The 27,626-nt window shown below is 33.9% G+C and overlaps 4 protein-coding genes across 9 annotated transcripts; 2 read left to right on the top strand and 2 right to left on the bottom strand.

Moving 5' to 3' along the window:
- Positions 1-4,861, top strand: LOC108199323 (protein RDM16). 2 transcript variants are annotated; one of them, XM_064082657.1, is made up of 7 exons: positions 641-662; positions 1,818-1,895; positions 1,973-2,099; positions 2,209-2,619; positions 2,718-2,912; positions 2,993-3,153; positions 3,730-4,861. In XM_064082657.1, coding segments are annotated over exons 1-7 (1,839 nt in total). In that variant the 5' UTR covers positions 641-660; the 3' UTR covers positions 4,595-4,861. The 2 variants fall into 2 exon arrangements, with proteins under 2 accessions (XP_017222581.1, XP_063938727.1); XM_017367092.2 differs by having other exon boundaries at positions 1-662; positions 1,818-2,099.
- Positions 4,862-6,559: 1,698 nt separating this feature from the next.
- Positions 6,560-10,999, bottom strand: LOC108199324 (rRNA 2'-O-methyltransferase fibrillarin 1-like). 4 transcript variants are annotated; one of them, XM_064082658.1, is made up of 10 exons: positions 10,762-10,998; positions 10,125-10,329; positions 9,830-10,038; positions 9,066-9,305; positions 8,675-8,773; positions 8,502-8,579; positions 8,225-8,392; positions 7,753-7,833; positions 7,489-7,655; positions 6,560-6,744 (listed from the first exon to the last, which is right to left on the bottom strand). In XM_064082658.1, the coding sequence occupies exons 1-9, from the start codon at positions 10,852-10,854 to the stop codon at positions 7,503-7,505; spliced, it is 1,326 nt and encodes a 441-aa protein (XP_063938728.1). In that variant the 5' UTR covers positions 10,855-10,998; the 3' UTR covers positions 6,560-6,744; positions 7,489-7,502. The 4 variants fall into 4 exon arrangements, with proteins under 4 accessions (XP_063938728.1, XP_063938730.1, XP_063938732.1 ...); XM_064082660.1 differs by lacking the exon at positions 8,675-8,773 and having other exon boundaries at positions 10,762-10,999; XM_064082661.1 differs by lacking the exon at positions 6,560-6,744 and having other exon boundaries at positions 7,515-7,655; positions 7,753-7,823; positions 10,762-10,999.
- Positions 11,000-18,513: 7,514 nt separating this feature from the next.
- LOC108203598 (protein RDM16) lies at positions 18,514-20,532 on the top strand. The gene is made up of 3 exons (XM_064083457.1): positions 18,514-18,580; positions 18,662-18,822; positions 19,401-20,532. The coding sequence occupies exons 1-3, from the start codon at positions 18,518-18,520 to the stop codon at positions 20,263-20,265; spliced, it is 1,089 nt and encodes a 362-aa protein (XP_063939527.1). The 5' UTR covers positions 18,514-18,517; the 3' UTR covers positions 20,266-20,532.
- Positions 20,533-22,226: 1,694 nt separating this feature from the next.
- Positions 22,227-26,705, bottom strand: LOC108197840 (rRNA 2'-O-methyltransferase fibrillarin 1-like). Of its 2 annotated transcripts, XM_017365552.2 has the most exons (10): positions 26,480-26,705; positions 25,830-26,034; positions 25,536-25,744; positions 24,749-24,988; positions 24,364-24,462; positions 24,192-24,269; positions 23,915-24,082; positions 23,443-23,523; positions 23,188-23,354; positions 22,227-22,414 (listed from the first exon to the last, which is right to left on the bottom strand). In XM_017365552.2, exons 1-9 carry the CDS (start codon positions 26,567-26,569, stop codon positions 23,202-23,204), a joined length of 1,323 nt encoding a protein of 440 aa, XP_017221041.1. In that variant the 5' UTR covers positions 26,570-26,705; the 3' UTR covers positions 22,227-22,414; positions 23,188-23,201. The 2 variants fall into 2 exon arrangements, with proteins under 2 accessions (XP_017221041.1, XP_063938550.1); XM_064082480.1 differs by lacking the exon at positions 22,227-22,414 and having other exon boundaries at positions 23,214-23,354; positions 23,443-23,513; positions 26,480-26,691.
- Between the last annotated feature and the right edge of the window lie 921 nt (positions 26,706-27,626).

The following is a 27,626-nucleotide window of genomic DNA, read 5'->3' as shown; positions in this document are numbered from 1 at the left end:
AACTCGAAAGCCCCAAAGTTACACAGGATCTATAAAATACTACGCTACGCAGAGGCGGAGTGTGTGTTCAAAAACCTAGGGTTATTATGGATAAACCATCGGAAAAAGATAAATCCAGCCGGCGACACAAAGATCCCGATCGCGATAGAGATCACCACCACAAGCACCGCAGCTCTAAGCACAAATCTCGAGACGACGACGACAAGCACAGATCGAGAGGCGACCGAGAGAACGATCGCGAGCGGCGAGAGAGATCGTACGAGTCACGGGATGAGCGAGAGAGGAGTAGAGAGAGAGTATTGGATGTTAATTTGAGTAAGAGGAAGGAGAGAGGAGGGAGCGAGGAGGAGAGATTCGATGAGAAGAGAGCTAGGGTTTCGGATGAGAGGAGAGAGAGGAAGAGGTTTGAGGATGTGAATGGAGAGGAGAGAATCGAGAGAGACGAGAGAGAGGAGAGGAGAGAGAGGAAGAGGATTGAGGATGGAGAGGAGAGAGGGAAGAGGAAGGAGAGGAGGAGGTTTGGGGATAAGGTTAAGGAGGAGGATGTGGATGTTGATAGTGAGAGTAAGCGAGGCAGTTTCGATGAGGTTTTGGTGAAGAGAGAAGTGAAGAATGAGGAGGTGAATGGGAATCAGAATGGTGCGGGGGGTTCTGTTGCCAATGTGAGTATTACTCACTGCATTTCTGATGAATTATTGTGTGTGTTTGTGTTTTATGTAGTGGTAGAAATTTAATTATTTATTGAATGTGTGATAGTAAGATTACATTATGCTGATTAGATAGCCTGCTTTTTGTGATGAGATGTGTTCGATTAGCTTAGTGTCTTTGTCTTTTATGTCATAGTTGGAGCCTGGAGGATGAGTCTGTAACTGGGCTATGGGATGTTTGATTTCAGGACTGAAATGCCTTTGGATTTGATTAGTTTATATCATAACCTAGGTGCCTGGAAGCTTGATTGTTGTTTCGATGTTTAGCTTACTAATTAAGCCTGATTTGTGTTCATGTTTTATGCATTTGTCATTGTTATTCTCTAATTTTTTCTAGGTATGATCCATTTCAATATTTTAGCCAAGAATCTATCCATGTTATATAACGATTAAAAGCATATCTTGTTCTGGAGATGATGTAAGTGATTTGTATTTGAGCTAAATTTGAGGTCCTAGTTAAACCATTCATTAGTAGTCATTTTATATATGGTTTTTGTATTATCTATAATGCAATATCACTGTTGTGCATATATACAGCTATTACCACATGCTATTAGATCTTTTCACTTAATGATTCATTATTCTTCTGGTTGTATACCAATTTTAGCAATATAACTCGCTAAAGACGAGATTGCTTCACATCTTAGGTGGGGTTCCTTTTTTTTTAGAACTATTGGAATTGGAGCGTGCTATCATTTCTTGTGTCAGCATATTTGTTATGGTACCAGTTGTATGACTCCACACCCTTTGTGAGGACCTCAAAATGGGTTCATCAGGTGTCCTATGGCAATATGGCATTCACAGTTCACGTTATTATGTTTTCAAACATATATACCCATACATGTCTTCTTTGCAGAAATTGTATATTGCTTTTTTGTGATCAACATTTAGTATTCAATGTTATGCACAAAGCAGTAAAGCACATATCTGCAAGTAAACTGTCGGCTGGTCAATGGTAGTATTTGTGGAAGACTTTTGATGAGTTTTTAACTTTTCCTTTTAGTTGTCATGATGTTGGTGTGCTCTAAAGATATATTCTCAAGCATAATATTTTTTTCAAAACTCATAATTCAGTATACAGTTTTAATTGATTGATTCTATTTTTTACAGGGTGCTGGTTCGGAACCACTCAACATGGCATCAGGAACTCTGCCTGGGGCCTCTTTTACTCCTGTCGACAATCCTAAGGTATCTTCAATTTATACCACAAATGAAAATAAGGGAGTTATTGTGAACAGATCTTATGAGGTTCCTGGGAAATCTAGTACAGATGGGACAACTCCAGCAGCTGGGAGAAGTGGAGGTCTCCACTCACTTGATGCTTTGACAAAAGCGAGGATAACCTTGCAGAAGCAGAAGGAAATCTCCGAGAAGTTAAAGAAAATTCCATTGGTAAGTATACGATATAATATCACAAGTTTTACGCTTTCATTTTATTTCTTCAGTAGTTACCTGTCAATAATCTACTATGCACACCTAAAATTTCTTGTTGATCTTGTAGTTAAACAAGAGTATTGGGTCGAAAGAGGGATCTAAAGCAGCAGTCTCTACATCAGGCATACTTCCTACTCCTGCTCCATCTGCTGGAGTAACATTAAGTTCTTCAATTCTACCTACTTCTGCTTCAGCAAAACCACTTGTGAGTGGTGTGCCTCATCTAGAGGGCCTTACAGCACCAAAGGTTGAAGCGGTTAAACGTGCACAGGAGCTTGCCGCTAAAATGGGATTCAGACAGGACCCACAATATGCTCCTCTGATAAACATGTTTCCTGGACAGTTACCACCTGATGTTACTGTCCAGCCAAAGCCTGCAAAGGCTCCTGTTCTTCGTTTGGATGCGTTGGGCAGAGAAATAGATGAACATGGAAATGTGGTGAATGTTCCAAAACTGAACAACCTCAGCACCCTGAAGGTTTGTTATTTGTTTGCTTGCTGAGTTATAACATTCTATATCTTTGTTTAAAGTTATCTTAATGCAAATTCACCAGTGCTTTCTTTTATGTTGTCCAGGTTAACATTAACAAGCAGAAAAAAGATTCATTTCAAATGTTAAAACCTGAACTGGAAGTTGATCCCGAGAAAAATCCACACTTTGATCCGGACATGGGTATTGATAAGAATAAGCTTCTGAGGCCTAAAAGAATGAATTTTCTATTTGTAGAGGAGGGTAAATGGTCGAGAGATGCAGAGATTACTAAGTTGAAGGTATTCTGGTTTATATTTTCTATTCTCGCTCTGGTTATGTTAACATTTTTTTTATTCTCCACTTCTAATTTCTTTTTCAGAGTCAATTTGGTGAAGCACAAGCGAAAGAGTTGAGGGTCAAGCAAGCACAGTTTGCAAAAGCTAAAGCAGAGCCAGATATAAATCCCAACCTGATTGAGGTATCAGAGAGAGTGATCGTGAAAGAGAAACCAAAAGAACCAATTCCTGAAGTTGAGTGGTGGTAAGATACCTGAATCTTTCATTATACAGTATAATTCTGCTTGATTTATTTTAAGAGAATATATTTATATTAGCTTTAAATTGTTGTCGGGTCGTTATAAATCAAAGCAGTAAAGTCTATCTATGCTCTTTGAAACTGTGATTTACTGATTATGTTACTTAATTGGTTCCTTCATTATATGTAGAACTCAACATGTGAAGTTTTATTTATCAAGCATGTGAATTAAATTCTTTTTCGTACTATTCCATATTACATGTGAGGTTTGGGTTGCAGATGATATTAGCTGTTTATATTGTTAAAAATGCTAAACTCACATATAAAGCTGATTGAGAAATCAGCTTCATAATATTGGAAGTGTAAGCTTGTTGCCAGGTCCATTTTAAAATTACATTGGTGATGCCTGCACGTGCCTATGTACACTTGTGAAAAGTGCCAGATCCTATATTGAAGATTTTAAGTTCGTGTACGATAGTAGTGATGCTAAGTTTGGTGTTTTTCCTAATTATTCGCCCTTTGTTGATCAAATTTAGCATGTCAAATAACTAACAAGCGTATGCGATTGCTCATTATTTTCAGGGATGCACCTCTTTTATTGGCTGGTACTTACGATGATATATGTGACGGTAAAATAGCGGAAAATAAGTTGAGGATGGAGAAAATTACCATTTATGTGGAACATCCACGGCCTATTGAGCCACCTGCTGAACCTGCTCCTCCACCTCCTCAACCCTTAAAACTGACGAAGAAAGAACAGAAGAAACTCCGTACACAGAGACGACTTGCTAGGGAAAAAGATAAGCAAGAGATGATCAGGCAAGGCCTGATAGAACCTCCTAAACCCAAAGTTAAAATGAGCAATCTGATGAAAGTGCTTGGTTCTGAAGCAACCCAAGATCCTACTCGACTTGAAATGGAAATCAGAAGCGCTGCTGCTGAGCGTGAACAAGCTCATGTCGACAGAAATATGGCACGGAAGCTAACCCCTGATGAACGCAGTGGAAAGAAGAAAAGGAAACTTTTTGATGACCCTAATACACTAGAGACGCTAGTTTCTGTCTATAAAATTAATGATCTTTCACACCGTCAGACCCGCTTTAAGGTTGATGTGAATGCCCAGGAAAATCGATTGACAGGAAGTGCTGTGATATCTGACGGCATTACTGTTGTGGTAGTTGAAGGTGGAAGTAAGTCCATCAAACGGTATGGGAAGCTTATGCTTAAGCGAATAGACTGGGCTGCAGCTGTGAGAGATGAAGACGAAGATGAGGATGAAGCTGTTGTAAACAAATGTGTCTTAGTGTGGCAAGGAAGTGTTGCTAAACCGAGTTTTAACAGGTTTACTGTCCATGAGTGCAGGAGTGAAGCAGCTGCTCGGAGGGTATTTTCTGATGCTGGAGTTCCTCACTATTGGGATCTTGCACTCAACTTCACAGAGGAGTGATTAGTCTGCTGCAGAGTTATATTGATAGACCAAGTTTTTGCAGTTGCTTGAGCGGTATCCTTTTTATGAGTTCATGTATGATTTAGAGCTTTAAACAGGAAAAAACTGGCTGATTTTATGTATCCCTGCTCCATGAAATACTTGTTTTGAGGTGGGCACTTCTAGCCTATAATTTCTAGTTTGGTCTTTGGTCTTTGATCATTATCTTGTAAGCTGTTGCTATAATAACAATATGGACAGTAATCCACTCTTCTTTTTATACCTTCATTTTATGGGAAAACAATATATGCTAAGTTGTATTCCTGAAAATAAGCCGGTTGGAGATATGTTATTAATTACTGACACTCCAAATATGTAGCATGTTTTTTTATCTTGTTCAATTTTTTTTGAATTTGGTGCTAACATAGTTTCGATGCAACTTGCAGAACCTCATGTATTTTGCAAGGCTTGTTAGTGCAAAGCGTAGATCAAATTTGAAGTTTTCTACTACTATTTGATTTTCTGATTTTATTGCATGATGTTTCTTGAATGCTAAGTTTTGCCAATATACTATATTTGAGGGAATGAATGCTCATATTTAAGCAAATCAGTTGGGATTAGTTGCTGATTTATGAGCTTGTTTGACTAGATTTAAATTAATGTCTTATGATTTATAATGATTTAATAGTATAAATAAGCACTTTAAATTGTACAAATAATTTTATATTATAGATAATTTTTAAGTTATAAAAAATATAATAAAAAAATAAATTTGATAAATTATTTATTTAAATGATAAAATTTATATTTATTAAATTTTATAGAAGTATAATTCTTGATTATGAATCTTGTTTTAAATTCGATCCTGATTTTAGTGTAGTGTGATTAAATGCATGCTCGACTGAGAAATAAGGTTTTAAAAAAAAACATGCTATTTCGTTGATGGACTGTATTCTCTGGTTCTAGTACATCTAAATAGTTTTCCATGACCTTACTCTGAAGATGATGAAGACACAAATAACAATAAATGGCAATCCCTGGTGTGGAGATTTATAATTTTAACCAATAATATTTGGTTATGAAGGCGTAACATCATGTAACAAACATATTCTCCGCTACTCTCTGAGTCTCTACTATAGTAGTAGTTCATTTTTATTTACACCCCCAAGTCGAAGCTCTCCTTTCCATTCTAGAATCATTTCCTTGATTTTTATCGAACAATAACCTTGACTCTTGACAGAATGGTTCCTAATAGAATTTTTTAAGTAAATTAGGAGAAACGTTGTATGGTTGGCTGGAAAAGAAAAAAGACTAGATATATATAATTTCCATCTCAAAGAATTCTGGCAAGCAGAATGAGAGCCTCCTCTCGAACGAAGGACTTCAGCAAACCAAGGAAGATTAATGCAGTTGTCAAGTACTTCAAAGCTCAATGTACGCGAAACACAACACAGACTGGCCGACCTGGATGAAAATGTTCAATTTGGATCAACATGAATAACTTTTCTTTCTTCACTACATCACTACTAAATTACAAACCAAGACAGCATGATCCATTCAAGTTTTTCATCTCTCATGATGCAATCCAGTTCTTCTAACTTCTTTTCATAGTTTCGGTTAATGAAGGATCAGGGGATGTACACCATCGAGAAAGAGCAGGTATTTTTTACAATAAGATAGACAAGCAACTTGACAAGGGAGATTTGCTGCTAATTTCTATTGGTCACGCAACTATAAGAAATCCATTGATAAGGTTTAAATTTTGCATTCCACACTTTGCAACAAAACCTTAGTTAAGGCTTCTTCTCCAAACGGAAAATCATATCATGCCATTTTTTTATCTAACACAAGCCATACACCATCCTTCAAACATGAACCATAAGCAGTTACACTTAGACAGGTACACCGTAAATGTTGGAAGCAGCATTTATGTTTATCTCGAGAACAACAAAAGAAGAAATGCATGGAGCATCTTCAAAGAGATCGGAAAACAAAATGTGATGATGATCAAATTACTGAATATCATATTTATAACTACCACAGTAGTATTAGATTAATACAAAATTAAACCTAATTTTGAAAAGGATTCAGATTACTTCAAATTGAATATAAAAACAACCAAACACCAGACAAGTCTACAAAGAGGAGCCATTCCATCCAAGGTTGGATCCCTGCAAACAACAGATATATAAGACTAGCAGAACATCAAGACAATAACACGTAAACTACAAATAGCTGGATATACCGGGTACGTTTGGTTTGGTTTATTATCACAACTTGTGAAATGCAATTAGACCTTGGCCACCCCAATATCATTAGGTAATTTCAATTTGTCAATATTTAAATCTTTTTCATACTCGAAGACCTAATAATGAATAAAAGTTACGGCCGCAAAATATGCAAAAAAACTAAACAGAAACAACATAAAATGCAAGCATTACCAAAGATAGAACAATCAACTAGATAACATGAACAAATACTGCTTAAAAATTAACCAAATGCCAATAAGACTGTATTTTAGTAACAAGAGGTTTTTGACCGGTTGGGGGGGGGGGGGGGATTGGAAGTCAATGCTGAGCTAGGGAATCCATTTACTTTATTCATCAATCATAATTATGAACGTTAACTACATGTTATGAGTAACTGTAGTTGACTTGCCTAATCTCTTATGATCGATCACCGAGAAATAACTCCTCAGATCCTTAACACGTATATTGTCATTGGGATGCTATGAGATCACAATTGTGAGGGCACTGACTAAAGGCTTAAATTCAATAAACATAGTCATGGTTATGACAACCAAATCATAATTTTAAAGAAAGCAAATATGAAAGAAAAACTAGTATATTAAAATAAACAAAATTCATACACAACACCAACTTAAATTTAAGATCTACCGTTGAAGAAAAACACACCTTTGAACATGCATTTAATCATCAAGTAAGCGATAACTACCAACAACCAAGGAACATGCTCCCTCCATCAAATTCAGCATGATTGTTTCAATTTGCTTAAATTCCTTTCGTTGGAAATGAATAGTAAAAACATCTTTAACTTGACCAGTCGAATTGAGGTTGTTCGCCTACAATTAACATTAGTCATCAGCATAGTTCAACAAAGACATCAAAGATATCAAAGACATTATTACACAGTAAATCATATACTAATTGAAAACAAACCCGTGTAGAGATCATGTAATGCCCACCAGCTCTAAGATAGAAACGAACATTATTAACCATAAATAGCGTCTCTGCAACATACTAGCAAACACAAAACCAAAATCACTACTATGTAAACCAGAATAGTAATAGAACATAACAAGTTATTGAGTAAGGTGTAATTCTCTACGCACGTACGAAGAATTATGAAATATCACAAATGAGCATGGTTACAAAGATATATTAGATATTCAACTAATAGCCATTAGCCCATTCTTTGAAACATGGAAATCATACCGACTATCATATGAAATAAGCAAAACAAAAATTGAATGATGAACTATACATGATTAAAAAGATATAGTATTACAAAAGTTATTTGTAATTAGAGTAAGACCCCTGTCTCAAATTTATTTAAAAACACTTAACACGAAATTGTGCACTTAATGGAGTACGAAATATTAAACTTCATATTACGGGGACAGAAGAGAACCTCATCCAGATGACGATCAGTCTCAGCAAAGATCACATCAACCGTACTAACAAGCATGCGGTAATTCCCATGATTCCAGAATTTTTCTATAATTGTCACAACATTGGGCCTCGTCCCGGCCATGCCTACAACATCATCAATATTCCCCACTACATAGACCATACCATCCTGCAAATGAAAATTATGGAAATATGTTTTCAAACTACTATTGAAACACATGTCTGGTCAAGGTATAAATGATAGATATATGTAACCTACGACAGACTACATAACTTACCGAACCAACAAGATCGGACAGATTAGAAACCGTAAGTCCACATACATTTCCCAAGTATAAAACACGAGAGCCGGGTTTCTAAAAAACATAAAACAAAAATAATTATTTAGATTTACAAAAATAATTACACAACTCATATTCTATTTCAAGTTCCGAGATATGATAATACTTACAATCCATATGTTCGTAACACCATACATGATTGCGGCACTTAATTTCGATCTGAGGGGATTCCACACTCTGTACTCGACTTCAGTTATGTCCCCCTCATTCTGAGATAAAAAGATTGAAATAATTCCTAATAAGTAAAAACTTGGTCGGCGGATGGAAACACAAAGCTATGCATTATTGTGCATTAAACAATGACAACACTAAAAAAGGACAAAGGACCAATATGGAGCCTTTTTAAGACATTAATTGAGAACTAATACATTGGGTTTAAAGAATTTAACACGTGACAAAAAAAAAAAGCAGTTTCAACATAAAGATAATAATATTCATGGAGATTCATAACTACATAAATCAATTAAGAGGCAAATATTAATCACAGATAAATCGACTCACCTGAACACGCATTAATTCTTCACCATAAAGAGCTTCGCCGGGTACTAAATTTTTGGTGCACAACATGTTGTCTTTACCCTTGGTTTTGAAAACACCTTCAAATCTAAATGGCACAACCCCAATTTGTTTTTTTAACGAAGAAAATGATGAAACCAAGATCGGCCTTTTGATGACTTTTTGAGTACACGTCCGGTTGTAAAGGCGCGCCAGATTAAATTGAGCCCTTTCCAATTCACCATGCTGCATATAATCAGAATTCAAAAGTGTTAGTATGAAAAATTATATATATATATAGGTCCTACTCCAATAGAAACTAATAGAATAGAAACTAAATAGAAACCAATGAGATTAAGTAGAATGATGCGGGTTTTGGGACCGGGGATGGATCCCGAGATGGGCCTAGACGGGGTCTAAGTGGGGCCTAATAGGGCCGGGTCGGGGCCTAGTGGCAACATGGTGGGACCAAGTCTTGGCTATTTAAGATTGTCTACAGCATGTCTAGGGCCTGTGAGGAGCCTTAGCGAGGCCCTAGCGGGCCCGGGGTGGATTGAGTTGGGGTGAGGGCGGGCCTTAGGTGGGTGATGACATATAGGGGGTGGGTGAGGTCATTTAGGTATAGTTTCTCTTGGTTTCCATTTTAGTTTTTATTTTAGTGGTTTGTATTTGAGCAATTGCCTATATATATATATATATATATATATATATATATATATATATATATATATAGATGTTATAAATGCTAGCTTGAAAAAAGAACAACATACCCCCAAGCCTATCAGTTGATCAATTTTCATCCGCAAGCCACGCATGACATCACTAATCAGTCTAGCACTTCGAACACATAGTCCTGTTTTCCTTATAATCATTGCTCCCAGCATTGAATCACCAACTCCAACGGTATACATACTTCCTCCCGTTTTTGGTTGTGGAAGAGCATCCTCGAGAAATTTCTGTAACTGATCAGTCACGAGTGCTAAAAAAGAAACAAAATTACAACTTTGTGTAAAAAGAAGAGGGGATACATGGAAAGAAGTGGATTAAGACAGAAATGAACTTTACACTTGGAAATAGCATTCATTTGAATTAGGGCATTCTCGACCGATGAAAATGGTAGATAAGATTCAAGCTCAAAGGGCTGCTCTGATTGGTTGAGGTACTCCTCAACTGATTCAAATTTGTTCATCCCAACTTCAGTGATTCCACGGGCAAGAACAAGGGCATATCCGGTGGCACATTCAAAAAGTAGATGAATCGGCATAACTTTCTGAGAAACATAAAAGGCCAGTTAATTGTACACCACTTACACAAGGTCTGTCAAACCCAAACCAATTTTAAATTTTGAAATATTTAACAAATGCAAGGTGGGCATGAATGAAGTTTGTGAGAGTTTTTGAGAATGATTAATATTGCAGGGCTAATACTGTGATTTACTATAAGTGAGAGGGAGTGAAGTGTAATTTGAGTCTTTCTGTTACTTTTCTCTTACAAACTAAGGTGATAGTACAGGGCCTATAAAAGGCTGCATAACAAATTTCTCTAAATGAAACATTCTCAAGCGATCTTCTTTTTTCTATAGAGAAGAATAACAAAAAGTATAATAATCAAACAAAACAAATAATTGAAATCCACAAATATATCTACAAAAACATCAGCAAGCAATTGAATTGTCGACAATATTAGTTGAAAAATAATTTACCCCTCTTCGGATACGAGTAACTTCTCCGAGTGTTAGCTCTCTACAATCATCATCACCTTTTCTTTTTCGCGATAGGTCGAGGATATAAGCCATTAGCCAACCAGCCAAACTTTAATCAGATGCTAAGGGATGGAGAAAGGGGCTTCCACTGAAATCACCGGCTTCACTCACCTTTTAAACACAAATCAGTGTTTCCCCATTGGACGTGGATATAGAACCGTCCCGTAAAGAGAGCTATAGAAACTATCACGACACTCTTTTATTCGGGACGGGAAATTGGAAAATTTTATGACCCTAAAATATTAAATTATTCTTTTACACAAATTATTAAAAATAATATAATTTTATATGTACTTATATTATTCTCTTTTATTTTTTACTATTTTATATTGTATTATGGTTTACTAATAATAAGTTTATGTGTGTTTTTGATTATATGATAATTAAAATTAATTCATAGTCGAGTAATTAACTGATTAATTTTAAAATATATTTTAATTTATATTAGTTTTAAAATTTTTAGGAATTTTCAAAATACTTGTGGATCCTTATTTGTCGTTCGAACGATGATCAAAAAATATACTATATCAGTATTTGTGCAAATTCAAGAATTAAGACGAAACTGAATCCATATTATTTAGATTTTAGGTTCTGAAATTCGAAGTAGAGATTGAATTTCATAATTCTTGAACCGATAGTCGATCTTATATAATATTTGATTGAAAATAAAATATGATTACTATATATTTTATTTAATATAATAATGGGACATTTATATTTGATCAAAATTAGAGCATTTAAGATATAATAAATTATTTAGAAAAATTATACATATATTTAAATTTAATAAAATTGTATAAATGATATCAAAATAATCAGTACTTTTTTTTTTTGAAAAAGAAAATAATCAGTACTTAAATTTATATATTAACATGATTATTTTTATTTGAAAAATTGATTGTTCAATGCGTAGCACAGGTAAAACGTAGAAAAAGTCCTGAATATCACAATTTGGATTTTAGGTTTCGTGGTGCGGTTTGTGAAAAATTCAAACCGTACCAAAAAACGTGGTTTTTAAATTTCGTGGTGTGGTTACGGTTTGAATTTTCCACAAACCGCACGATGCGGTTTACAATCCTTCAACCTGATTTTTAGTTTATAATTTTATTTTCTATTCAAAATTTAAGAGAATTATAACAAAAATAAGAATTCTATTATCATACAAATCTTAAATATGAATTGTGTTCGTTCTATGATTGTTCAATAAACACAATCTTATTCCTTTTAGGGTTCCTAAATAAGAAAATAATTGTATTACCTTTACAATTCAATAAGAAAAGAATTGTATTATCTTTACAATCCTTTATTTTCTATTCGAAATTTAAGAAAATCATAAGACTAAATCGAAAATAAAAATTCTATTATCGTACAAATCCTAAATATGACTTGTATTTGTTCTATGATTGTTCAATAAACACAATCCTATTCCTTTTAGGATTTCTAAATAAGAAAATAATTGTATTACCTCTAGAATCCAATTAAAAAAGAACTGTATTACCTTCAGAATCCCTCAACCTGATTTTTTGAATTACATTTTTATTTTTCAATTTAAAATTCAAGAAAATTATAAGACTAAATCGAGCAATTCCGGAGACGCCACATCACCGCCCTTCGTATCCTCCTACTAGCTTATAGCCAGTGCAATGCACGGAACTTTTTTAATTAATTTATAAAAATTTATTATTAAGTAAAGGACTATTGCAGTTTTTGCTAGCCTTTCATCATAATCAAGGCAGGTTGATTCCCACTCCTCAAAGAATCCAATAACATCACCTGCAAGAGCTTTGAGCATATGACTTTGGCCCTTTCCAAATTCTATGGACCTCAGCAAGATTGGAAGAATTTATAGAAAAAGTAATATTATAATTAAAAAAAACTATTTTATGATAGAATTGTTCTCCTATAATAATCAATACATGTCTTCAAAATTATTTAATAATACAAATAAAATCAGAATTACAATAATTATATAATCAATTATTTGTAATAAAAACCCTTTTCATAGTAGAATTTTGTACGATATAAAGATTCAGATGTTGGTTTCACTGTATATACAATCCAAAGTTTATTGATCACGTCCTCTCTAATTTTCTATATTTAGGATATTTCATTATAGATTAGATTATTTTGCATCTTTGTATATTATTATTATTATTATTATTATTATTATTATTATTATTATTATTATTATTATTATTATTATTATTATTATTATTATGACCATTTAATGGATCTATTGCACTAATAATATTACATTGATGAACAATAAAATGAGAAAATTAAATGAATTTGTACTTAATTAAAAAAATAATTAGATCAACATAACCGGTTATGTTTAAAATCGTTCCTTTTGTTTCAGGAATTTAGCCTTTGGATCTAACATGGATCTTGCTCGTAGACTCCTCCAGCGTTTTGATGAATTTATAGATAACACCAATAACCGTTTCATTTTTTATCAACAAACAATCGAACAACTTCCGGCTGACCATCAGATTGTTCGTGTCCAGAGTGCACAAATTAGGCATGTTTCTCCGATTGTTCATCGGGTGCATCCAGTGGCGGATGCAGCTCCGAAAATAAGGGATGTCGTATATAATATTTTGTAGCGATATTAATTTGAATGAACACAGGGGAAAAATAATATTCATATTATATAAATATTTACCGTTTCATAACATAAATAAGTCATATCCACTCTGATTAGAATGACGGATACCAAAATGATTCAGACTACGTAATTTTTTACCGTTGCACGACATTATGTAATTATATAAAACTAATTATATAAAATCAAGGACAAAAATTTAAGAGAGGTTAACTGATCCCTCTTGCCCCTGTTGTCGAAGGGCATAGACTGAGAGTGAGAGTCATGAGGAATCAACATATGTCTCATGGTAATATTGCTATGCGAAATGCAAGATTTTTTGGAAATGCTGTACGTCTTGTCATTTACCGTGTAAATGAGGATAATGAGTTGACATATATCTACCAGAGGTATATTGAGTGGTAGAAGACGAAAAGGAAGACGGAGAAGAAGACGAAAAGGAAGACGAAGAGGTGCTCACGGATGAGGGGCACGTGGTGTATTAGTATGTAGGACTTCCACGGATGTTGGGTTCGAATTGAGTATCTATGGTGAAAAAAGATATCCGTAAATTTCTAGAGTTAGTTGTAAAGTTAGTTTTAAAAGAGTTTGCTATCTTGTTATGTTAAGTATTAATATCAATTTTATGTTTTCTGGTACATTATACTTCTCTCAAATAACTCTGTTTTTTTATAAATTTTCTAAGATTCTTTGAAACTGAATGGAACATCTTCCAACTTATTAGGAAATTGGGTCTGCAAATACTTTTGCATTGTCTTTTTATAATTAAACCGACTAATAAAGACAATTGTTCATTGTTCTTGAATAGTGTCGAGATAGATATGTATATGTTAATACGACGAATTTTTCGAGATCATAATCTTCCGTCTCTAGACTGAGTTGTTATTTTTCGAGATCATAATCTTCCGTCCCTAGATTGAGTTGCTAGCTCTTGGTTTTAATATTTTGAAGCCTAAGAATTGTCCAATAAAATTCAGAAAATTGAAATTACTTCTCTATTAGATTATATTTGCATCAACAAATTGACTTTAAAGATTTAATTGTCTAAGAGTATTTATTACTACATTAGTACTCCCTCTATCCCATTTTATGTGACCCTTCCTTTTTGGGACGTCTCAAAAAGAATGAACCTACTATATTTACTATTTCTGAACCCATACTTTTCACTATTACACTCATCACTTATCTATTTTATACTCTCTTTTTATCAAATAAATACTATTACAACCACTACTTTTCTCCAATCTATTATTAAATTTTAGTAGGTCCCACCACTTACCCACTTTTAAACTAAATTTACTCTTTCTTACTACTTTTTCTTAATCTCCGTGAAAGTCAAACCAGCTCACATAAAATGAGACGGAGGGAGTATACTGATAGCTATGCAATTGGAGCAAATAAAAATAGTGGGATAGTATAGTTTTGATTAAGATTGTTGCAGGAACCAATTTTCGTTTTAGTCTGTCCATAATAGTATCTAGTGATAGCTTGTCAATTAGATTTTATAGTAATTCTACAATGTTGTGTGGTGATTGTTCTTTTGCATGACTTGTTTGGCCACTGATCAACTTTAGTTTTTCTCATTTCTAACACATGAAATACTTCAGATTCATGATGTAGTGGCCTACGTCTGATATATTGAAATATGAATGTCAGTTTTTTGTTTGCTTCTTGCTGATCGGGCCTTTTTCCTGAAGTAAATGAGTAAGATATGTTAAATGCATATTATTATGGGATAAGCTGCCACCATAAAGCACTCTCCAAGTCACCCTCTATATGTATATGGTATTTAATTTCTCCACAAGCTTCTTTTTGCATAATGTTAGAGCATCTATAATAGACTCTTAAATAGGTTTCTAGCTCAAAATATAAAGAGAATGATCAAAAATTGAGCTCCAAGAGGCTCTTAGTGGATCTTAAAAAACTTAAGATCCTCTTCTCTCTCCTCTATTTTAAGAGCCTCTTTTCTCTCCTCTATTTCTCCACAAGCTTCTTTTTGCATAATGTTAGAGCATCTACAATAGACTCTTAGATAGGCTCCTAACTCAAAATATAAAGAGAATGATCAAAAATTGAGCTCCCAGAGGCTCTTATGGATCTTAAAAAACTTAAGAGTCTCTCCTCTCTCCTCTATTTTTAAGAGCCATGTAGTAGCTCCACTACATGAATTTAAATCCTTGACATAGTGGGTTTAGATATGAATAAAATATACAATAATGAGAGGATATAGAGAGCATTGTTGGAGTTATCACTCTTAAAATTATACTATATTACTAAGAGTCATATTTTTTTATATTATATTTAGGAGTCTATTAGGAGACTCTTGGAGATGCTCCTAGGTATTAGAGCAAGTCCAAGAGTGTCCTAGTGATTGCCTTATAAATATTAAAAAAATAGTGTCCTAGTAGTTTAGGACATAACTTTTGTACATCTATTCCAATAAGTCTTATCTTGATGCCCTATTACTAATATATATATATATATATATATATATATATATATATATATATATAGAGAGAGAAAAGTTCAATGGAGTACACATAATGATTGGAGTATTGGAGGACAAAGTATCCACCATCCACTCATTTTCCATCCAAGGGCTGACATTTGTTTGACAGTTTTCTATTTTTAATATAAAATAAATTCATTTAAGTCATACTGTATTTATGTTAGTATGTCTACACGTATACTGTACTCATTAACTGGCAGTTACAACTACCGCAAGATTCTAGCATCTCTATTCTGATAAAATGAAGTGTACATTCAACTTTGCTTTTTCCATGTTCTTAGTTTGTGCTGCACTCCAATATCGGAGATTTTACAAGTTTTCGAGTCATAGCTTCTTTTTTTTTTTTTTCTTCTTCATTCTCCACAAACACACATGGCAATTGATCGTCATCAATCAAATTCGTTGGATTGCCTTTAATAATTGTATTCTGGTTGAGTTGTTTGTGTGTAAATATTTAGAGTATAAACGTTTCTCCTTTGGAGTCGACAGATCATGTGTATTTTTCTGTCCTGCGCGCTCAAAACTTTGTTCAAATTATATAGTTATATCGGACGAAGCAGGGTCAGCGAAATAACTTCATGGAGGACAACAAATTCTTCAAAAATATGTGTTGTGGAGGGCACAATGCATAAGTCACAAAAGGGGAGAAAAACGATGACTGTATATTATGTCTTTTTTGACACAGCATGCATTGCAGACCCCTAGCGTGCTCTCACCTAGCGCAGGCAACATTACTACTTCAAATCTCGTGTTCTTAACCCTTGTGGAGTATAAGAAGAAATCTTATAGCGTCTAAGAATTTATCCCAGGGAGTAATGAATTTAGGGTAATTAATATAGTTCAAATAGAGGTTAATATAGTTAAACACCTTGTTATGCAATTGGATGAGAGAAGTATGAAACTATTTTATTCTATAACTAATTTGTTCAAAAACAACTAGTCCGGGAGAAAAACCTTAAGGTGTTTCATATAATTGAGCTTTACGAGTTAATAATCGATAGAGTAAACTGATGGTGGGACAATTTATTATTGCCTATGTAAGCTTCATTTTCGGTTGTAGCTTCATTTTCAGATGGGAAACGATCAATTATTTACTTCAATCTAGTAAATAATGAAGCTACAAGTTGTTTCTGGGCTAAAACGAGTCAAGAATGAAACTAAAAGTTCATTACAATTTCAAACAACCGAAAATGAAGCTACAAGTTGTTTTTAACTTGAAACGAGTCTGGAATGAATCTAAACGTTGTTTCCAACTTCAATCTACCAATATTGAAGCTACAAGTTGTTTCCGGGCTCAAACGAGTCAAGAATGGAACTACAAATTGATTCCAATTTTAAACAACCGAAAACGAAGGCACAAGTTGTTTTCAACTTCAAACGAGTCTGGAATGAAGCTACAAGTTGTTTCCAACTTCAATCTAGTCAGTAATGAAGCTACAAGTTGTTTCCGGGCTCAAACGAGTCAAGAATGAAACTACAAGTTGATTACAATTTCAAACAACCAAAAATGAAGCTACAAGTTGTTTTTAACTTCAAACGAGTCTGGAATGAAGATGCAAGTTACTATATTAAGCTATCCTGAGTACCTTGGGAGCTTCATTAACAGTTTATTAAAGATTTCTATTAAATTTATATTGGAATAGTATACCAATATAAATTTAATAGAAATCCCCCATTTACTACCTAATAAGCATATAATATTTAAACTTATAATTTAATATATATTATAACTTATAATTATAATTTGACAATGTTCCCAAATATATATTATAAGTTATACAATTTGGTTCCCAAATATTATGTCTTGTACTCTATTAAATCCTGATCTATGAAGAATTTTCATAGATCCTTAAATTTAGCTTCATTATTTATATGATTAATAAATTAGTATATATAAGCTAGGGATTATTGACTATTCCAATGTCAAGAATGGATATCAGTTTATTAAAGATTTCTATTAAACTATATATAATTAAATACAAAACTGTTAATGCGCGAGGAAGGATGTAACATCCCACTATTTGAAACCTTTAATTACGAGGACAACATGTATACCAATTTGTTACTACTTTTGTACCGACCTGTGGTGGGTTTTTGATCCCGTATTCACTTGCTTGGATGTTATATAGGAGTTCTTTTGGCTGTAAAGCTGAAAACAAAGTAGTCGATGTAGATTTTTTTACTAAATTCCGGACTTCTAAAATGTTTCTTTGATAAATTTGAAGTTCTAAATTCAGTAACTCAGAATTTTTGATGAATTTGTACTTGCAGAGTCTGATATATAGTTGAAGGCCGGAGAGAGCAAAGAACTGACAGTGCTGCAACATTCACCCTAAAACATTACTAGTATTATTTACCTTCCACAAGTGAATTTATTTAGCAGTCTCATTTTAAAATGTTACCGCATATTCAGAATTTTGGATGTTAAGATTATTTTATCATTTGTCTCATATATTATGCATTAACTCTGCATGCATATCTGTCAAAAAAAAAAACATAGTCCATATAACTATGTCTAGGGTAATCATACCATCTAGCCTCTTTTGTAAAGTTTAAAATATATCTAGTAAATATCAAATGGAATGAATTTTCTATTTGTAGAGGAGGGTAAATGGTCGAGAGATGCAGAGATTACTAAGTTGAAGGTATTCTGGTTTATATTTTCTATTCTCGCTCTGGTTATGTTAACATTTTTTTTTATTCTCCACTTCTAATTTCTTTTTCAGAGTCAATTTGGTGAAGCACAAGCGAAAGAGTTGAGGGTCAAGCAAGCACAGTTTGCAAAAGCTAAAGCAGAGCCAGATATAAATCCCAACCTGATTGAGGTATCAGAGAGAGTGATCGTGAAAGAGAAACCAAAAGAACCAATTCCTGAAGTTGAGTGGTGGTAAGATACCTGAATCTTTCATAATACAGTATAATTCTGCTTGATTTATTTTAAGAGAATATATTTTTTATTAGCTTTAAATTGTTGTCGGGTCTTTATGAATCATAGCAGTAAAGTCTATCTATGCTCTTTGAAACTGTGCTTACTGATTATGTTACTTAATTGGTTCCTTCATTATATGTAGAACTCAACATGTGAAGTTTTTTTTATCAAGCATGTGAATTAAATTCTTTTTCGTACCATTCCATATTACATGTGGGGTTTGGGTTGCAGATGATATTAGCTGTTTATATTGTTAAAAATGCTAAACTCACATAATAAAGCTGATTGAGAAATCAGCTTCATAATATTGGGAGTGTAAGGTTGTTGCCAGGTCCATTTTAAAATTACATTGGTGATTGCCTGCACGTGCCTATGTACACTTGTGAAAAGTGCCAGATCCTATATTGAAGTTTTTAAGTTCGTGTACGATAGTAGTGATGCAAAGTTTGGTGTTTTTTCTAATTATTTGCCCTTTGTTGATCAAATTTAGCATGTCAAATAAGTAACAAGCGTATGCGATTGCTCATTATTTTCAGGGATGCACCTCTTTTATTGGCTGGTACTTACGATGATATATGTGACGGTAAAATAGCGGAAAATAAGTTGAGGATGGAGAAAATTACCATTTATGTGGAACATCCACGGCCTATTGAGCCACCTGCTGAACCTGCTCCTCCACCTCCTCAACCCTTAAAACTGACGAAGAAAGAACAGAAGAAACTCCGTACACAGAGACGACTTGCTAGGGAAAAAGATAAGCAAGAGATGATCAGGCAAGGCCTGATAGAACCTCCTAAACCCAAAGTTAAAATGAGCAATCTGATGAAAGTGCTTGGTTCTGAAGCAACCCAAGATCCTACTCGACTTGAAATGGAAATCAGAAGCGCTGCTGCTGAGCGTGAACAAGCTCATGTCGACAGAAATATGGCACGGAAGCTAACCCCTGATGAACGCAGTGGAAAGAAGAAAAGGAAACTTTTTGATGACCCTAATACACTAGAGACGCTAGTTTCTGTCTATAAAATTAATGATCTTTCACACCGTCAGACCCGCTTTAAGGTTGATGTGAATGCCCAGGAAAATCGATTGACAGGAAGTGCTGTGATATCTGACGGCATTACTGTTGTGGTAGTTGAAGGTGGAAGTAAGTCCATCAAACGGTATGGGAAGCTTATGCTTAAACGAATAGACTGGGCTGCAGCTGTGAGAGATGAAGACGAAGATGAGGATGAAGCTGTTGTAAACAAATGTGTCTTAGTGTGGCAAGGAAGTGTTGCTAAACCGAGTTTTAACAGGTTTACTGTCCATGAGTGCAGGAGTGAAGCAGCTGCTCGGAGGGTATTTTCTGATGCTGGAGTTCCTCACTATTGGGATCTTGCACTCAACTTCACAGAGGAGTGATTAGTCTGCTGCAGAGTTATATTGATAGACCAAGTTTTTGCAGTTGCTTGAGCGGTATCCTTTTTATGAGTTCATGTATGATTTAGAGCTTTAAACAGGAAAAAACTGGCTGATTTTATGTATCCCTGCTCCATGAAATACTTGTTTTGAGGTGGGCACTTTTAGCCTATAATTTCTAGTTTGGTCTTTGGTCTTTGATCATTATCTTGTAAGCTGTTGCTATAATAACAATATGGACAGTAATCCACTCTTCTTTTTATACCTTCATTTTATGGGAAAACAATATATGCTAAGTTGTATTCCTGAAAATAAGCCGGTTGGAGATATGTTATTAATTACTGACACTCCAAATATGTAGCATGTTTTTTTATCTTGTTCAATTTTTTTTGAATTTGGTGCTAACATAGTTTCGATGCAACTTGCAGAACCTCATGTATTTTGCAAGGCTTGTTAGTGCAAAGCGTAGATCAAATTTGAAGTTTTCTACTACTATTTGATTTCTGATTTTATTGCATGATGTTTCTTGAATGCTAAGTTTTGCCAATATACTATATTTGAGGGAATGAATGCTCATATTTAAGCAAATCAGTTGGGATTAGTTGCTGATTTATGAGCTTGTTTGACTAGATTTAAATTAATGTCTTATGATTTATAATGATTTAATAGTATAAATAAGCACTTTAAATTGTACAAATAATTTTATATTATAGATAATTTTTAAGTTATAAAAAATATAATAAAAAAATAAATTTGATAAATTATTTATTTAAATGATAAAATTTATATTTATTAAATTTAATAGAAGTATAATTCTTGATTATGAATCTTGTTTTAAATTCGATCCTGATTTTAGTGTAGTGTGATTAAATGCATGCTCGACTGAGAAATAAGGTTTTAAAAAAAAACATGCTATTTCGTTGATGGACTGTATTCTCTGGTTCTAGTACATCTAAATAGTTTTCCATGACCTTACTCTGAAGATGATGAAGACACAAATAACAATAAATGGCAATCCCTGGTGTGGAGATTTATAATTTTAACCAATAATATTTGGTTATGAAGGCGTAACATCATGTAACAAACATATTCTCCGCTACTCTCTGAGTCTCTACTATAGTAGTAGTTCATTTTTATTTACACCCCCAAGTCGAAGCTCTCCTTTCCATTCTAGAATCATTTCCTTGATTTTTATCGAACAATAACCTTGACTCTTGACAGAATGGTTCCTAATAGAATTTTTTAAGTAAATTAGGAGAAACGTTGTATGGTTGGCTGGAAAAGAAAAAAGACTAGATATATATAATTTCCATCTCAAAGAATTCTGGCAAGCAGAATGAGAGCCTCCTCTCGAACGAAGGACTTCAGCAAACCAAGGAAGATTAATGCAGTTGTCAAGTACTTCAAAGCTCAATGTACGCGAAACACAACACAGACTGGCCGACCTGGATGAAAATGTTCAATTTGGATCAACATGAATAACTTTTCTTTCTTCACTACATCACTACTAAATTACAAACCAAGACAGCATGATCCATTCAAGTTTTTCATCTCTCATGATGCAATCCAGTTCTTCTAACTTCTTTTCATAGTTTCGGTTAATGAAGGATCAGGGGATGTACACCATCGAGAAAGAGCAGGTATTTTTTACAATAAGATAGACAAGCAACTTGACAAGGGAGATTTGCTGCTAATTTCTATTGGTCACGCAACTATAAGAAATCCATTGATAAGGTTTGAATTTTGCATTCCACACTTTGCAACAAAACCTTAGTTAAGGCTTCTTCTCCAAACGGAAAATCATATCATGCCATTTTTTTATCTAACACAAGCCATTCACCATCCTTCAAACATGAACCATAAGCAGTTACACTTAGACAGGTACACCGTAAATGTTGGAAGCAGCATTTATGTTTATCTCGAGAACAACAAAAGAAGAAATGCATGAAGCATCTTCAAAGAGATCGGAAAACAAAATGTGATGATGATCAAATTACTGAATATCATATTTATAACTACCACAGTAGTATTAGATAAATACAAAATTAAACCTAATTTTGAAAAGGATTCAGATTACTTCAAATTGAATATAGAAACAACCAAACACCAGACAAGTCTACAAAGTGGAGCCATTCCATCCAAAGTTGGATCCCTGCAAACAACAGATTACAGATATATAAGACTAGCAGAACATCAAGACAATAGCACGTAAACTACAAATAGCTGGATATACCGGGTACGTTTGGTTTGGTTTATTATCACAACTTGTGAAATGCAATTAGACCTTGGCCACCCCAATATCATTAGGTAATTCCAATTTGTCAATATTTAAATCTTTTCATACTCGAAGACCTAATAATTAATAAAAGTTACGGCCGCAAAATATGCAAAAAACTAAACAGAAACAACATAAAATGCAAGCATTACCAAAGATAGAACAATCAACTAGATAACATGAACAAATACTGCTTAAAAATTAACCAAATGCCAATAAGACTGTATTTTAGTAACAAGAGGTTTTGACCGGTTGGGGGTTGGGGGGGGGGGGGGGGGGGGATGGTTGGGGATTGGAAGTCAATGCTGAGCTAGGGAATCCATTTACTTTTTTCATCAATCATAATTATGAACGTTAACTACATGTTATGAGTAACTGTAGTTGACTTGCCTAATCTCTTATGATCGATCACCGAGAAATAACTCCTCAGATCCTTAACACGTATATTGTCATTGGGATGCTATGAGATCACAATTGTGAGGGCACTGACTAAAGGCTTAAATTCAATAAACATAGTCATGGTTATGACAACCAAATCATAATTTGAAAGAAAGCAAATATGAAAGAAAAACTAGTATATTAAAATAAACAAAATTCATACACAACACCAACAACTTAAATTTAAGATCTACCGTTGAAGAAAAACACACCTTTGAACATGCATTTAATCATCAAGTAAGCGATAACTACCAACAACCAAGGAACATGCTCCCTCCATCAAATTCAGCATGATTGTTTCAATTTGCTTAAATTCCTTTCGTTGGAAATGAATAGTAAAAACATCTTTAACTTGACCAGTCGAATTGAGGTTGTTCGCCTACAATTAACATTAGTCATCAGCATAGTTCAACAAAGACATCAAAGACATTATTACACAGTAAATCATATAATAATCGAAAACAAACCCGTGTAGAGATCATGTAATGCCCACCAGCTCTAAGATAGAAACGAACATTATTAACCATAAATAGCGTCTCTGCAACATACTAGCAAACACAAAACCAAAATCACTACTATGTAAACCAGAATAGTAATAGAACATAACAAGTTATTGAGTAAGGTGTAATTCTCTACGCACATACGAAGAATTATGAAATATCACAAATGAGCATGGTTACAAAGATATATTAGATATTCAACTAATAGCCATTAGCCCATTATTTGAAACATGGAAATCATACTGACTATCATATGAAATAAGCAAAACAAAAACTGAATGATGAACTATACATGATTAAAAAGATATAGTATTACAAAAGTTATTTATAATTAGAGTAAGACCCCTGTCCCAAATTTATTTAAAAACACTTAACACGAAATTGTGCACTTAATGGAGTATGAAATATTAAACTTCATATTACGGGGACAGAAGAGAACCTCATCCAGATGACGATCATACTCAGCAAAGATCACATCAACCGTACTAACAAGCATGCGGTAATTCCCATGATTCCAGAATTTTTCTATAATTGTCACAACATTTGGCCTTGTCCCGGCCATGCCCACAACATCATCAATATACCCCACTACATAGACCATACCATCCTGCAAATGAAAATTATGTAAATATGTTTTCAAACTACTATTGAAACACATGTCTGGTCAAGGTATAAATGATAGATATATGTAACCTACGACAGACTACATAACTTACCGAACCAACAAGATCGGACAAATTAGAAACCGTAAGTCCACATACATTTCCCAAGTATAAAACACGAGAGCCGGGTTTCTAAAAAACATAAAACAAAAATAATTATTTAGATTGATCAGTACATTACACAACTCATATTCTATTTCAAGTTCCGAGATATGATAATACTTACAATCCATATGTTGGTAACACCATACATGATTGCGGCACTTAATTTCGATCTGAAGGGATTCCACACTCTGTACTCGACTTCAGTTATGTCCCCCTCATTCTGAGATAAAAAGATTGAAATAATTCCTAATAAGTAAAAACTTGGTCGGCGGATGGAAACACAAAGCTATGCATTATTGTGCATTAAACGACAACATTGAAAAAGGACAAAGGACCAATATGGAGCCTTTTTAAGACATTAATTGAGAACTAATACGTTGGTTTAAAGAATTTAACACGTGACACAAAAAAAGCAGTTTCAACATAAAGATAATAATATTCATGGAGATTCATAACTACATAAATCAATTAAGAGGCAAATATTAATCACAGATAAATCAACTCGCCTGAACACGCATTAATTCTTCACCATAAAGAGCTTCGCCGGGTACTAAATTTTTGGTGCACAACATGTTGTCTTTACCCTTGGTTTTAAAAACACCTTCAAATCTAAATGGCACAACCTTAATTTGTTTTTTTAACGAAGAAAATGATGAAACCAAGATCGGCCTTTTGATGATTTTTTGAGTACACGTCCGGTTGTAAAGGCGCGCCAGATTAAGTTGAGCCCTTTCCAATTCACCATGCTGCATATAATCAGAATTCAGAAGTGTTAGTGTGTGTGTGTGTGTGTGTCTATATATATTATATATATATATATATATATGTGTGTGTGTGTGTGTGTCCTACTTTAATAGAAACTACTAGAATAGAAACTAAATAGAAACCAATGAGATTAAGTAGAATGATGCGGGTTTTGGGACCGGGGATGAATCCCGACATGGGCCTAGACGGGGTCTAAGTGGGGCCTAATAGGGCCGGGTCGGGGCCTAGTGGCAACATAGTGGGACCAAGGTTTGGCTCTTTAAGATTGTCTGGAGCATGTCCAGGGCCTGTGAGGAGCCTTAGCGAGGCCCTAGCGGGCCCGGGGTGGATTGAGTTGTGGTGAGGGCGGGCCTTAGGTGGATGATGACATATAGGGGGTGGGTGAGGTCATTTAGGTATAGTTTCTCTTGGTTTCCATTTTAGTTTTTATTTTAGTGGTTTGTATTTGAGCAATATATATATATATATATATATATATATATATATAATAGATGTTGTAAATGCTAGTTTGAAAAAAGAACAACATACCCCCAAGCCTATCAGTTGATTAATTTTCATCCGCAAGCCACGCATGACATCACTAATCAGTCTAGCACTTCGAACACATAAACCTGTTTTCCTTATAATCCTTGCTCCCAGCATTGAATCACCAACTCCAACAGTATACCTACTTCCTCCCATTTTTGGTTGTGGAAGAGCATCCTCGAGAAATTTCTGTAACTGATCAGTCACGAGTGCTAAAAAAGAAACAAAAATACAACTTTGTGTAAAAGAAGAGGGGATACATGGAAAGAAGTGGATTAAGACAGAAATGAACTTTACACTTGGAAATAGCATTCATTTGAATTAGGGCATTCTCGTCCGATGAAAATGGTAGATAAGATTCAAGCTCAAAGGGTTGCTCTGATTGGTTGAGGTACTCCTCGACTGATTCAAATTTGACCATCCCAACTTCAGTGATTCCACGGGCAAGAATAAGGGCGTATCCGGTGGCACATTCAAAAAGTAGATGAATCGGCATAACTTTCTGAGAAACATAAAAAGCCAGTTAACTGTACACCAGTTACACAAGGTCTGTCAAACCCAAACCAATTTCAAATTTTGAAATATTTAACAAATGCAAGGTGGGCCTGAATGAAGTTTGTGAGAGTTTTTGAGAATACAGGATATTGCAGGGCTAAATATGTGATTTACTATAAGTGAGAGGAAGTGAAGTGTAATTTGAGACTTTCTGTTACTTTTCTGTTACAAACTAAGGTGATAGTACAGGGCCTATAAAAGGCTGCAGCGCCACACATTGTACGCATAACAAATTTCTCAAAATGAAACATTCTTAAGCCATCTTCTTTTTTCTTTAGAGAACAAAAGGTATAATAATCAAACAAAACAAATAATTGAAATCCACAAATATATCTACAAGAACATCAGCAAGCAATTGAATTTTCGACAATATTAGTTGAAAAATAATTTACCCCTCTTCGGATACGAGTAATTTCTCCGAGTGTTAGCTCTCTGCAATCATCACCTTTTCTTTTTCGCGATGGGGCGGGGATATAAGCCATTAGCCAACCAGCCAAACTTTAATCAGATGCTAAGGGATGGAGAAATCACTTCCGCTGAAATCACCGGCTTCACTCACCTTTTAAACAGAAATCAGTGTTTCCCCATTGGACGTGGATATAGAACCGTCCCGTAAAGAAAGCTATAGAAACTATCACGACACTCTTTTATTCGGGACGGGAAATTGGAAAAATTTATGACCCTAAAATATTAAATTATTCTTTTACATAAATTATTAAAAATAATATAATTTTATATGTACTTATATTATTCTCTTTTATTTTTTACTATTTTATATTGTATTATGGTTTACTAATAATAATTTTATGTGTATTTTTGATTATATGATAATTAAAATTAATTCATAGTCGAGTAATTAACTGATTAATTTTAAAATATATTTTAATTTTTATTAGTTTTAAAATTTTTAGGATTTTTCAAAATACTCGTGGATCCTTATTTGTCGTTCGAACTGTGATCGAAAAATATACTATATCATTATTTGTTCAAATTCGGGAATTAAGATGAAACCGAACCCATATTGTTTAGATTTTGGGTTCTGAAATTCGAAGCAGAGATTGAATTTCATAATTCTTGAACCGATAGTCGATCCTTATATAATATTTGATTGAAGATAAAATATGATTTATTATATGTTTCATTTAATAATAACGGGACATTTATATTTGATCAAAATTAAAGTATTTAAGATATAATAAATTATTTAGAAAATTTATACATATATTTAAATTTAATAAAATTGTATAAATGATATCAAAATAACCAGTACTTTAATTTATATATTAACATAATTATTTTTATTTGAAAAATTGATCGATCAATGCGTAGCACAGGTAAAATGTAGAAAAAATCCTGAATATCACAATTTGGATTTTAAGTTTCGTGGTGCGGTTTGTGAAAAATTCAAACCGCACCATAAAACGTGGTTTTTAAATTTCGTGGTGTGGTTACGGTTTGAATTTTACACAAACCGCACGATTCAGTTTACAATCCCTCAACCTGATTTTTAGATTATTATTTTATTTTCTATTCAAAATT

Source organism: Daucus carota, chromosome 8, assembly GCF_001625215.2.
Source record: "Daucus carota subsp. sativus chromosome 8, DH1 v3.0, whole genome shotgun sequence".
NCBI lineage: Eukaryota > Viridiplantae > Streptophyta > Magnoliopsida > Apiales > Apiaceae > Daucus > Daucus carota.
Note: the sequence above shows the minus strand (reverse complement) of the source record. Positions and strands in the feature narration are given on the sequence as shown.